The 13,815-nt window shown below is 29.9% G+C and overlaps 1 protein-coding gene across 1 annotated transcript; it reads right to left on the bottom strand.

The window, feature by feature from the left end:
- Positions 1-563: 563 nt before the first annotated feature.
- Positions 564-12,533, bottom strand: LOC145240351 (L-xylulose reductase-like). The gene is made up of 6 exons (XM_080103931.1): positions 12,459-12,533; positions 8,902-9,056; positions 8,029-8,071; positions 5,384-5,548; positions 3,717-3,834; positions 564-667 (listed from the first exon to the last, which is right to left on the bottom strand). The coding sequence occupies exons 1-6, from the start codon at positions 12,531-12,533 to the stop codon at positions 564-566; spliced, it is 660 nt and encodes a 219-aa protein (XP_079960057.1).
- Positions 12,534-13,815: the final 1,282 nt, after the last annotated feature.

Genomic DNA, 13,815 nt, shown 5'->3' with positions numbered 1-13,815 from the left:
GGTTATGTATCCATTTGCACTTTTCCTTAACTGAATTTTAGCTTTCTGCAAATGCAGTACAACCGAAAAGACCAATTTCTTTTATGAACGTTTAACTGAATGTTTTCGCATTTTGAAATTTAAGCCATTGGACCTAAAATTCTGAATATTTTACTTCTTAAAAGGAGTTTTTCTTTCACCTTTCGGATTTAGAATGAGGGGGTCATTAGCCATGCAAAAATGTTATTCCGAGTTTTTTTGTTTTAAATTGTTTGGAATAATATATATTTATTCATGCATATATATATATATATATATATATATATATATATATATATATATATATATATATATATGTATAGTTCACAATGAGAATAGAATAATGCATAACATATTGGGAATAGTTCCCAATTTCAAAAAATGACAAAACACGCAGAGGAGAAAATTTTTACTTATATTGTTTCAAAGTTTTGCATAAACACAATTTTTTATTTTTAGCACCATAATTTTTGAACATTTTCTGGAAAGAAGACTTAGTAGAATCGTTCAGAGAAAAAAAAAATGGAATCCAAGTCAAAGATTTATTAGCAACAAAGGGTGCCTCCATCAACAGGATGAACAGAACCGGTGGTTGACATGGATTTATTGCTCAGCAGAAACAAAATGGTGTAGACAACATCTTCAACCTCTGGAAAAAAAGGCACAATTAATAACTCTCCATAATAAAGACCAATGTGTGTGTATGTATATATATTACATATATAATAATACATATATAATAATAATGATGATGTATGTATGTGCAAAAGATTTAGCATTTTTGTAATGAGAATAACAAATTTTAATTTCCTTAATATTATTTTTTATAGTTGTTTTCAAGTGTCAATAATACCAATAATAAAAACCATTATTACCTTATAAATTTATTAATCTATCAGCGATGACCAAGTAGAAGTCTTGCGTGATTTTCAATTGTATTCATTGTACTTCCCACACCGCACTAAAGATTGAACCTTGGACCTCCAGAAAAGCTTCACTTAGAAGTGAATTGTACTTAGATACTTTATTCATTATGTCACTACTAAAAACAAAGAAAGATTCGAGTTTGGTAAAAAGATTCCCGAGTTTGACAAGATACACAGGAAGACAGTTTAAAGTTACATCAACCGAAACGTTTACAAGTTTTGACATAAATTTTCTTGAATTAAATATTCATATAAATATTGTTGGCGCAGCTGAGATAAGTAGGTCCAGCAGACGAGCCTCGTTCTGAAAAATCTTGACAGTTAGGTTGTATGAAATGTGACACCGGTGCTTCGTTATATTTATAGCAATAAACGTTCAACATTTCTTTGAATTGTTTTCTTTCTTTAATTCTTGGAATTAAAAAAATAAAACATGTTTTTTTTTTTAACTTTTAGCTTAACTTGCTTTTATATTTCACCATTTCGTTTTTTTAGTAATAAATGCTTCTCTACATTAAAAACCGACCTTGTGTCTAACTCTGCCCACGTGGGGAGGCAAGTAAATGGGAAGTAATATGGCAGCTGAAAAACTTTTTTTGACCACCATAAAAGCATTATAATACATTTAAACCCTGAAGAATTTCCTCCATGCGCACTTGTTGTTCTAAGTTAACTAGCCACTACTTGTGTTTCAAACTTAAAAAAAAGCGTTATAAAATATTAAAAATACTAAAGCTTTTTTCGTTTTGGAAAAGAGGTTTCAGGCGCCCCTATTATCCCAAAGAACCAGCTATGTAAACACTTTGCAATATTTTCAATAATTATTTAAAACAAAAAAAAAAGATTTCTTTACAATCAATTTTTATTTAAAATTAAGAAATTATTTTCTAAAATATTTTCTTTATATGTGTTGACATTTTGTTTTTAAGCAAAATTAAGAAATTAATTTTAAAAATATTGTTTATATCCTTCTTTATTCAAAAGGGTGACTTTTCGGTAGCTTCACCAGTTGTTAACCTAAATTTTCTGAATATCAGAACGAGGCTCGTCTGCGGGACCTACTTATCTCAGCTTGACCATATTGTTAAACTATTTTCATGTCAAATAACAGGGGGATGGAGGAGGATATTATGAAAACATAATTTTTAATCAACATTTCTCATTCTTTTTACATCAGAATTGGAAATTTTGAGAAAATTCAATGTTTTTTTTACATGGTAGTCACCACTTATCAAGGCCCGGAAGCCACTCGGGGGATAAGGGTTATTGCATGTATCAATGGGACAATATCGCGGTAATCATTAGTAATGGAGATCTGATAAAATGTCTTACTTAAGGGGGCGGTTTATCAGGAATTTATTGATGTTGGACTTGAAAACATCCAAGTTGTAGTCAGGTGGGAAACAGGCAAACGGAAAAGAGTTTCACAGGCGTGCACTTCTAAGAAAGAAGCTTTGCTCATGGAATCTACGTTTTGATTTAGGCATAGATAAAGAGTGGGGAAAATTATTGACAGTAGTTTCAGCTAGACGGGTGTTTTTTGTGAAAGATTGGCGAGGGGGGACCAGAGATTGGAGCTCAGACGAGCACTTTCCATGGAAATAATGATAAAACAATGACAGGCTCACAACGTCTCTTCTGTGAGAGAGAGGTTGCAGAGAAGAGAAAAAGGCATCCCCCCACTAAGACACAAAGACTATTTTGTACTCTGTCAAGGCAGGATAGGCTGTTTTTAGCAGCTACTGCCCGGATATGGCAGCAGTACTCCATCCTTGGATGTACTTGGCTTTTATATAGATAGAGAATTGCACCAGCAGTGAGATATCTTCTGGAATGGTAGAAGGATCCTACCATTTTTCCAGCGACCTTGGCAACAGACTTGATGCACGTGTTCCATTTCAGAGTAAAGGTCAATCCCAGATGCTTGTCAAAACATGGAGCCTCCCCAAGACGAGAGCCATCCATTTCAATTGATGCCAGATGGGGTTCAGAGCGTTGATGATGTAAAGATAGAAGCTTGGTTTTGGATGCTTTAAAAGTAACCAGCCACCTCTTCCCCCACTGTACCATGCGCTCAAGATCAGAGGAGAGAGAATCAGAGAGAACTTTGTCATTTACGGCCTTTGATGTGTTGCCATAGATGGTCGTGTCATCAGCATAAATGTCACAAATGATTTAAGTATGTGTTTTGGGAGATCATTGATGTAGATCAGGAAAAGAGTTCGGCCCAGGATGGACCCCTGAGGGACTCCAGCATTAATACTGTGGGCCTCTGATTTCTGCCCATCAACCACTACTCTTATGAGCCTATCAGAGAGAAATGATTTAATAATTGAGAAAACGTTTCCAGTTATACCGTAGTTGGAAATCTCGTGAAGTAGACCTTGTGCCATACCTTATCGAAGGCCTTTGATATGTCAAGAGCAATTGCCCTAGAAAGGAAGCCTTTGTCGAGAGATTCACTAATCTTATGAGATATAACCGTTAGCACATCTGCTGTAGATCTAGCAGAACGGAAACCATATTGCATGTCACTAAGAAGGTTATTTCTGCTGAGGTGGTTGACTATTATGCACTGTTAGCTAGTTAAGCATAACAGATCAACAAAAATATTTTAAGTGTGACAGCCGATAATCAAAGTTCTGTTGGAGGTGCCTGGATGCATATAAAAGTATCTGCCCATTCAGCAATGAAAATGCAATTTCAAACTAAAAAATAGAAAAATCCTTGGGGGTGGGGGACAATGAAAAAAGCTAAAATCTTTTAACTTACCAGCGAATTTTTTCAATGGAATTCGATTGAGCATGGCTTCAGATTTGGCTGGATCACTCCAGTAGGTCAAGCCCATCTCTGTCAATACCACAGTTGGGTTGACACAATTCACACGAATCTAAACAAAAAAATTCAAAATATAAGTGAAGTCTTATTGGGGCATAAAAAAAAAAGATCATGATTCACGACTGTTACTTTGAAACATTTTGTAAATAAAGTTATAACGTTGAAATATAAATTAAATAATTCAAAACATGAAGAAGCACTTTCTGTTGCTTTATTCTTTTCATATTGCACTAATTGGGTTTACTTTACATTAGCATTATAAGCACACATCTATTATAAACACATACACATTATATATATATACAGGGTGACCCCCCCACCAAAAAAAACGGGCCTCAACTCTAATTAGGTTGAGACATTTTCTAGAATCAAAATCATCTAATGGATCTGGATCAAAATTACAACAAGGATTCCAAACATAAAGTTTAGTATATGCTGTTATTTTAAATTTCGTAATGGAACATAAAAGTGATGCAAAACTGTTCTGTTCGGAAATTAATTTGACTTGTCCTGAAACGAGTATTCTTCTTCGATAGTTGTAGCTAACAAGATAGTTACCATAGTAGTGGTCACCGTTTGAATACTTGACCCCTGTTCATCTCGAAGGACCAAATGAATGCGAGGACATGTGTTCTGTTTCTTTGGCTGCATTATGCACGGATGTTGACTAATACCGCCTTGCTCGTTTATTTATTGCCGTCAAGTTGCATTGTGATATTTAGATTCAAATGATCTCTTATTCAGCAACAAGAACCTGCATCTAGGAATCACTTGAATGCTAGATACCACGTTGTTCAGTGACCATTATCTGAAGAGCCTCGGATGCTGCCAGTTTAGATCTCCATCTATTTCAATATAAGTGACGCAAAAAAGACGGAATTCTGGTTTGGTTGTTTTATGTCATACCAACCCTTTTCCAGTTCTTTAATGCTGAATTCAGTCATTTTTGTAAAACGTTTTTATACTTCAAGTTCTTTATATCTTTAAATATTTATTCATGGTGTTTGGTTTGCTTGTTTTATACAGAAACAAAAATTTTGTTTAGCTTTGCAGAACATGATTGAGTTTTTCCATTATAAAATATTTATCAACATGATGTATCACACCAGGACGGTAATGTGGTGTTAAGTTCTTCAATCTTTGAGGTATAACTCATCTCCAGGAGAAGAAAAAAATTTGCACATACAGGGTGACCCCCCCCCCCCCAAAAAAAAAACAGTGGACATTCAATTGTTTTTCTGAGCATTTTACAGTCAATGGAGAAAACAAAGGCCAAAGACCCTAGTGTTTTGATGTGATGTTTTGAATATAATAAACTAGTAATGACCAAAGTTTCATTTCATTCGGACAAAACACTAAGAAACGAGGCCTAATTAGAGTTGGGGCCCGTTTTTTTTGCTCACCCTGTATTCTTTTTTTTTTTTTTTTCCTACAAGACTTGATTGTCATAATCTTCAAATAATTCCAAGCAAACTACAACATCCCCCTTAAAATTTTACACGCTTTAAAGTTCAAAGTTGACAACTGAAATGCTTTCCTTTGAAAAGAGATTATTTCAAAATTTGAAAAGTTTTAATGAAATATATGCTGGTCACACGCACCCCAAAAGGTCCTAATTCCAAGGCCATAACTCTGGTGAGTGCATCAAGGGCGCCTTTGCTGCTACAATAAGCAGCATGATTTTTCAGTCCAATAATAGACGCTTGGCTGGAGACATTCACGATAGACCCTCTGCATGAATCTGCAATCATTCTTTTCACAACCACCTGAAGTGCACAAATTTTGAAACAATTTTCAGTGAATAGAATTATTTCATCAAGAAAAAATATCCAAAATGAAAAAAAAATGTGTGATAAATTTTTAAAAACTAAGAGAAACTGCTAAAGAGAACATTTTCTTTTTAAATTGGTCATGTTTATTGATGCCAATCATCTAAGTATATATTATGCACATGAAAATTATTTAGGTTGACGAGAAAGTTCTTGCGGTTTAGATGAACATATCTTGGCTTAAACAAAAGATTTATTGATCGCAATAAGCACCATAAAAATGAACACACTTTTGCCAACACAAACAGGTGTATTTATGTCAATAACATAAAATCTTGTGTTCTGGTGGTGATGAAGTCACAAAATATTTTAGGTTTACATTTATTTTCTAGTAGTATATAAGTGGCAATTATTTAAGTATGTATTATAATACATATAAGATTAGATGAAATATTCATAATAAGAATTAATATATATATATATATATATATATATATATATATATATATATATATATATATATATATATGGCTGAAGTTTCTTTAGGCATGGAGACAAGAAAAAAAAGTAAATGGCTGCCAACAGCAGGGAGACCCAGCAGAATTTCGACTATGATATTTGCAAGTTATTACAACTAGCCGAGCAAGGAAGCGTTTAAAATCAGTTGAAATATATGACAACAATTATAACCAGCATGGCATCTGAAAGTTTTGGTTATGTATTTTAACTTTAGTAATTTAAAACTCCATCTGTTATTTATGATTGCGTTGTTATAGTTTTACTTTAAGTTTAAATCTATGAGTCCCATATGATTTTGAAAAAATTAATTTGGTTAGATTAAATGATCCAATAAATGAATCGACTCGATAAGAACATAGCAATTTTATTATTAATTTTTGAATACACGCTTCCTTTTCATTGGCTGACTTGCAAATGGAAAAAGGGGAATGATTAATTTTGAAAAAAAAAATAGGGGTCTGATCTGATGAGCAAGAACCCCAAAATCGACAATGAAGACAGCAATGATCATTGAGGATCACCTAAATGCATTTGAATATATTTTTCAATGGCTTATGCCACTTAACACAGGAAAATACACCTGACTACAACTGGGATGTCTTCAAGTCTAATATAAACAAATTCCTGATGAACCGCTCCCCCCCCCTTAAGTAAGACACTTTATCAAATCTCCATTACTAACAATTACTATCCCATTGATTACTATACACGCATTAACCCTTATCCCAGAGTGGCTTCTGGGCCTTGATAAGTGGTGACCTCCATGTAAAAAAAAAAAAAGTCTCCCTGACCAAAACAGAGTCCATACAAACTACTTACTTAAAGATGCAACAATTGGAATATTTTGTTTTTTTTAGTCATATAAATTACATAATCATTATATATATATATATATATATAATTATTATTATAATAATATATATATATATATAATTATTATTATAATAATATATATATATATATAATTATTATTATAATAATATATATATATACATATTATTATTATAATATATATATATATACATATTATTATTATAATATATATATATATATATATTATTATTATAATATATATATATTATTAATATTATAATAATATATATATTATTATTATAATATATATATTATTAATATTATAATATATATATATATATATATACATATTATTATAATATATATATATATTATTAATATTATAATAATATATATATATATATATTATTATAATATATATTATTAATATTGTAATAATATATAGATATTATTATAATATATATATATTATTAATATTATAATAATATATATATATATTATTATAATAATAATATATATATATTATTATAATAATAATAATATATATATATTGTTATAATAATAATAATATATATATATTATTATAATAATAATAATATATATATATTATTATAATAATAATAATAATATATATATATTATAATAATAATAATAATATGTATATTATAATAATAATAGTATATATATATTACAATAATAATAGTATATATATATATTACAATAATAATAATATATATTATAATAATAATAATAATAATAATAATAATAATAATAATAATAATAATAATATACATACATACATAGCAATTAAACATATTAACTTGCTTTCTCAGAGTTTTACTAACAGGCTTTTATTTATGAAATGCAGACATTTTTTTTTGTTTCAGAAAGCTTTATAATTTCAGACATTTCTCCAACTCTCCTGAACAATAGCCCACTCTAATAATACAAAACTAGTGACAATGGTGAATAAATGTGTTTTTTTTTTTCATTTTTTTCTAAAAAGAAATTGATGCAATGTGTTGTTAACCAAAAAGAAAATAAATGACTTTTTTAGTTTGCTTATAAACAAAAAGAGTTAAAATAACCTTGAGAAAATTAAGTTTTTTTCTTGAAGATTCACAGAAATATCAAAGTTGACTTGCCTGTGATACATTCACTACTGCATTCAAATTGACACTGAATGTCCTGAAAGGTTGAAAGTCAAAATTATTCAAATACACATTATGTATTAAGACGTTTTTAGTTATGAGGCAAATACAATATAATAGCAAACACACAAACTATAGTTTTAAAAGATTTTAAAAGGTGTTTTCAATAATTATTCTTTAAAAAATATAGCACAAAAAGTGTTTTCAATAATTTTTATTAAAAAAAGCCCTACTAATTTCAATAATTTTTAATTAAAACAAGACTGAAAAAACTTTGCAATGATTATCTATATATCTATAAAAGTGAAAGTGTGTATGTACATTTCCCTACACAATAACTGTCAATTTTCAGTTTACAGACTCAATATTTAATATACAGGGTATGGAGATTTGGGAAAATCTTTGTAATCCATTTTCGGCCAGAAATTTGGCTGTTAAGGGGGTCAAAGTTTAACGATTTGACCTGTGAGAACTCTACCAAACTCCTCCACCAATTTTGGGTATAAACAATTGAAATTTTAGATATAGGTTCCTTGGACATAAATCTAACTTAATAACTTGATTTGAGCCCAAACAATAAATGTGTATGCTAACTAATAATGTGGAAATCAAAAAATTTAAAAAAAAAGGAAGGCCAGAAATTATGTATATGTGGACCAGTTATGATGATGTCATCAGAAGAACTAATGAACATGATGGAAGACTGTTAAATATGGACACCTCTAACCAATGAATGAGCTTGAAAATAAGCAATTTAAGGAAAATGGGCTGTAATAATTCTCCTGTCTAAAAATAGAAGTTCTTAAAAAAAAGAAAGAAAAATAACTGTGGAAACCAAATAATTGAAAAACTAATAACTAAACTTACTGCTCAAAGTCTTCTTTCTTAGCTTCTAAAAACGAATTCAGGATACCAATGCCAGCGTTATTGACTAGAAGATCAATGGGTCCAAGGGAGGTAACTGTGGAACAAGTTTTGTCCCAATCACTCAAATCACACACAACGGCATGAATTTCAGGGCACTGTAATAAAAGAACATGTTTCAGGACAAAAAAAAAAAAAAATACACACACAAAAGAAAGTAAATTTATTCAATGGAACAAAAATAGACTACAAGATTTTCTATGTTCTTTTCTGTGACCATGTTGGTTATTGAAGTGATACCATATTGAATACTGAAGTTGAGGCCCAGCAGAGCAGATTCTGTAGAACTTCTAAAATAATACATTTAAGTGAAAATAAAAAAAAACAAAGAAAAAACGGTTCAGCTGTTTCAGAGTCTATAGGGAACAAGTTTACACATACAAGTTGGATGTTTTTGTTTTACGGCATATCAACCCTTTTCAGGTTATTTAATGCCGAATCCATTGATTTTGAAAAAAATTTTTAATAGAATATATTTGTTTTTTTTCAAGTCAGTTTCTATTTAACCTATAGTTGGAACCCTAACAGGTACTACAACTCCGGGTCAGAGTGGACCTGGGAGCAATGGCAATTAAAGGGTGGCTCCATACTCCCCAAAGCCTGCAAGCTGGGACCTCACCATCGGATATAATTTAAGGTCATATCCAGGACCCATATATACAAAGTGCCTTTTATATATAGAGAGATATGACATTAGCAAGTATGATAAGTTTTCTCGTTGAGATTATTTAACTTTTTTTTAAGCACATTTTTAACATATTATATAAATAAATAAAAATAAATAAAAGAAAAACATGCTATCAGGTCCAGAAGCCACTCGATATTAAAAGTTAATGAGATGGATGAATTGTTAGTTGAATGATGAATAATATTTTTTATTTTTTTATAACATTTTCACCACAAACAAAGCACAGTGCCACTTTGATGGAGGGGGCTACTATCAGGGAAATAAGTTGCAGGGATACTATGTAGGGAGTTGAGCAGCAAGATGTCTGTTTACATTACACTTGAACTTCTGCATGTCAGTACAGTTGGGGAAGCAGGAACCCGGAAGGGAATTCCAAAGTCTAGCAGTTCCGGGGAAGAAACTATTAAAGTAGAAGGCTTTCTTACATCTAGGGATCTCTACTGTGTAGGGGTGGGACTTTGTTGTTTGTCAGGGGTATTTACCTCAAGGGGGTACAAGGGCTTGTAGTTCGTCAGAGCATTCACCATTAAAATACTTGTAAAACAGGCGGAGGGATGTAACATTTCATCGATGAGACAGAGGTTTAAGATTAGATAACAGTTCAGGACATGCCAGGTTGGCGACTTTCTTTTGAACTTTGTCCAGAAGTGAGAGACTAGTAGCAGATGCAACAGCTCAAATGCGACAACAATACTCCATACATGGGCGAATGGTCGCCTTGTAGAGGTATAGGATACTTTCTGGCGTAAGTAACTTTCTAGCATGGTAGAGAGAGCCCACCTTCTTCACAGCGGCCTTGGCAATGCTCTCAATGTATCTGTTTCAACTTATGTTCCTCGTGAACATTAAGCTGAGGAGTTTGAATGAAATACTTTCAGTTAATTTATCTTTAGCCATAGCTATTGGTGGTTGGTAAGGTTTCATGTAATTATTAAAGGAAACGAGCTTAGTCTTGGCAGCGTTGAATGTTACCATCCATTTCTGACCCCATTCCATTACAGACTAGGGTTGCCGCCATTGCCTTAGATATGTCTTCATTTGTTTTCTCCTCGTTATACAGTGTGGTGTCGTCAGTAAATACACCTATCTCAGAGACTATTTTATCAGGGAGATCATTTATGAATATCAGGAATAATAAAGGTTCATGACCGACCCCTGAATTACACCTGCATTTATATCGAGCGCACCTTTTGTATATATTAAACAGATAGGAATACGACTTCACTTTATAATAGATAACTGGGTTTGTTGGCTGACTCTCATTTTGAACTACTTTTGCTGGCAAGAAGTTTTGATTCAATATTGGAACCCTAAACCTAGGTAAATAATATCAATTTCCAATAAACTATTAATGTCCCTTTTTAGTGTATTATAATCTGTGAGATTTTAAGATAAATACTTCATAATATTAGTTGAATATCTGAACAAAAAAATGTCTTTGAATTCATATGGCACCACTAATAAAGATTGAAAATTAGAAGTTTGTCAAATTAAATGGTCTAATGCTTTTAAGTGTTTACGACCATAAAATCATTTATGTAAAAAAAAGGCATAATTTAATTTAAAGTTAATTATTTTTTAATGTTACTGATAATTTAATATATTTTAATTAAAAAAAAATCATAAGTAAAAACAAACCATAAAAAATTAAACAAGAGAAAGAAAAATGTAAATTAAGACATAATTTAAGGTAAAACTATTTTTAAAATAGAATTTTGCATTAAAATTTTAAGAGATTTAAAAGATGTCAATGCATATATCTGATAATAAAATAAAAATAATTCCAATTATGATAGGAATGTTCATAAAGATAAAAATGTGAAGCGAAATAATAAAAAACAGTTAAAAATTAGTAATATTAACATAAAAACAGTTAAAAATTAGTAATATTAACATAAAAACAGTTGAAAATTAGTAATATTAACATAAAAACAGTTGAAAATTAGTAATATTAACATAAAAACAGTTGAAAATTAGTAATATTAACATAAAAACAGTTGAAAATTAGTAATATTAACATAAAAACAGTTGAAAATTAGTAATATTAACATAAAAACAGTTGAAAATTAGTAATATTAACATAAAAACAGTTGAAAATTAGTAATATTAACAAAAAAACAGTTAAAAATTAGTAATATTAACATAAAACAGTTAAAAATTAGTAATATTAACATAAAAACAGTTGAAAATTAGTAATATTAACATAAAAACAGTTAAAAATTAGTAATATTAACATAAAAACAGTTGAAAATTAGTAATATTAACATAAAAACAGTTGAAAATTAGTAATATTAACATAAAAACAGTTGAAAATTAGTAATATTAACATAAAAAAATTGAATAAAAAAATTGAATGAAAATTAGTAATATTAACATAAAAAAAGTATTACATTCATAAAGTTTAAATATTTAATTCTAAAAATTGACGTTGCAAGTTAGAATTTAATTACATACTTAAAATTTATTTAATTCATATGAGAGAGAAAAAGGAAATGGAATTAGAAATATTTATTGAATAAAATCCATGCAACATCTACAACTTTAATAATGAACTGACATCTTGCTGCCCAACTCCCTACATAGTATCCCAGTAGCTGTTGCCCCTCATAGTAGCCCCCTACACCAAAGTGGCAATGCGCCTTGTTTGGGATGAAAATGTAATAAAAAAAATAAAAAATATTATTCATCATTCAGCTAACAATTCATCCATCTCATTAACTTTTAACGTCGAGTGGCTTCTGGACCTGATAAGCATGTTTTTTAATTTATTTTCATTTATTTATATAATATGTAAAAAAAAAAATTATCTGACCTCTGCTACTAATGTTTTCAGGTGTTCTTCAGTCCTGCTGAGGGCATAGGTTTTGGCACCACATTTCGACAGCATCTTTGCCACATCTCGTCCAATTCCAGCATTTTTTAAATAAGAAAACAGAAAAACAAACAAAAAAAATTAAATTAAAATATACAACAATTATCTTTTCCTGAATTATAAACATACCATAATGTTATGTAATTCATGCACCAAGGAGAGCCTCCAGAGCCAACAGCCTTGTGTCAGCCTGATATACGTGAAAACAAAAAATAAAACAATGAGATCACTTAACTAGTAATATCAAAGCAGAGAATAAAAATTGAATCAGCCTATAAATAGTATGACAATTTAATGACAAACCTTATTTGTACATATGAGGAAAGTTCTGTTTGTTCTATTTGCCCATAATGACTACAGATAGAACAGCTACTACACTTTGAAATATTTGCACAAGACATAAAAATTATATTTTAACAAAGTACGAGACATTTTCTAGTCATGCTGATAAAGGATGACCAACAACACCCATTTTCTCACACTTTAGAAAATGTCTATCGTACTCTTAATTAGAATCATCTATGACCATAATACCACATTTACTCCAAGTGCCGTCCTACTAAGAAATTTCTCAAATCATCCAAAAATTTTATTGAAGATAAACATAACGTTTTCATATCAGTATATACGAGCAATGCATGAACCTTGCGTCAATATCAAGGTCAAATTAAATTATTATCTAACTTTACTTTAAATGTAAGAAGAAATTCAACTTTCTTTACTTATTTATTTTTTCTAGGAGTGCAACATATCGCCAAACGAAACTCATTACTGTCTGATAGGTTTTGAGACATAAGTTACTTTAACGAAACAATTACATTTCAGATTCAACGAAACAGAAAAAATATTTATCATTAATCTGTTCAAATTAAAAAAAAAGTTCCGCTCGTCTTAAATCAAGAATTTACAAATATATTTATATCTTAATACCGTTTGCATTAAATAATCATTTTAGATGTTTTGCATTAAATAATGATTCTAGATGTTTGCATTAAATCATGATTCAAGATGTTTTGCATTAAATAATGATTCTAGATGTTTTGCATTAAATAATGATTCTAGATGTTTTGCATTAAATAATGATTCTAGATGTTTTGCATTAAATAATGATTCTAGATGTTTTGCATTAAATAATGATTCAAGATGTTTGCATTAAATAATGATCCTAGATGTTTGCATTAAATAATGATTCTAGATGTTTTGCATTAAATAATGATTCTAGATATTTTGCATTAAATAATGATTCTAGATGTTTTGCATTAAATAATGATTCAAGATGTTTGCATTAAATAATGAT

The sequence above is a fragment of the Euprymna scolopes genome, chromosome 19, assembly GCF_053919585.1.
Source record: "Euprymna scolopes isolate OS-2025 chromosome 19, ASM5391958v1, whole genome shotgun sequence".
Lineage (NCBI taxonomy): Eukaryota > Metazoa > Mollusca > Cephalopoda > Sepiida > Sepiolidae > Euprymna > Euprymna scolopes.
This window is presented reverse-complemented; position numbering and strand designations above follow the sequence as displayed.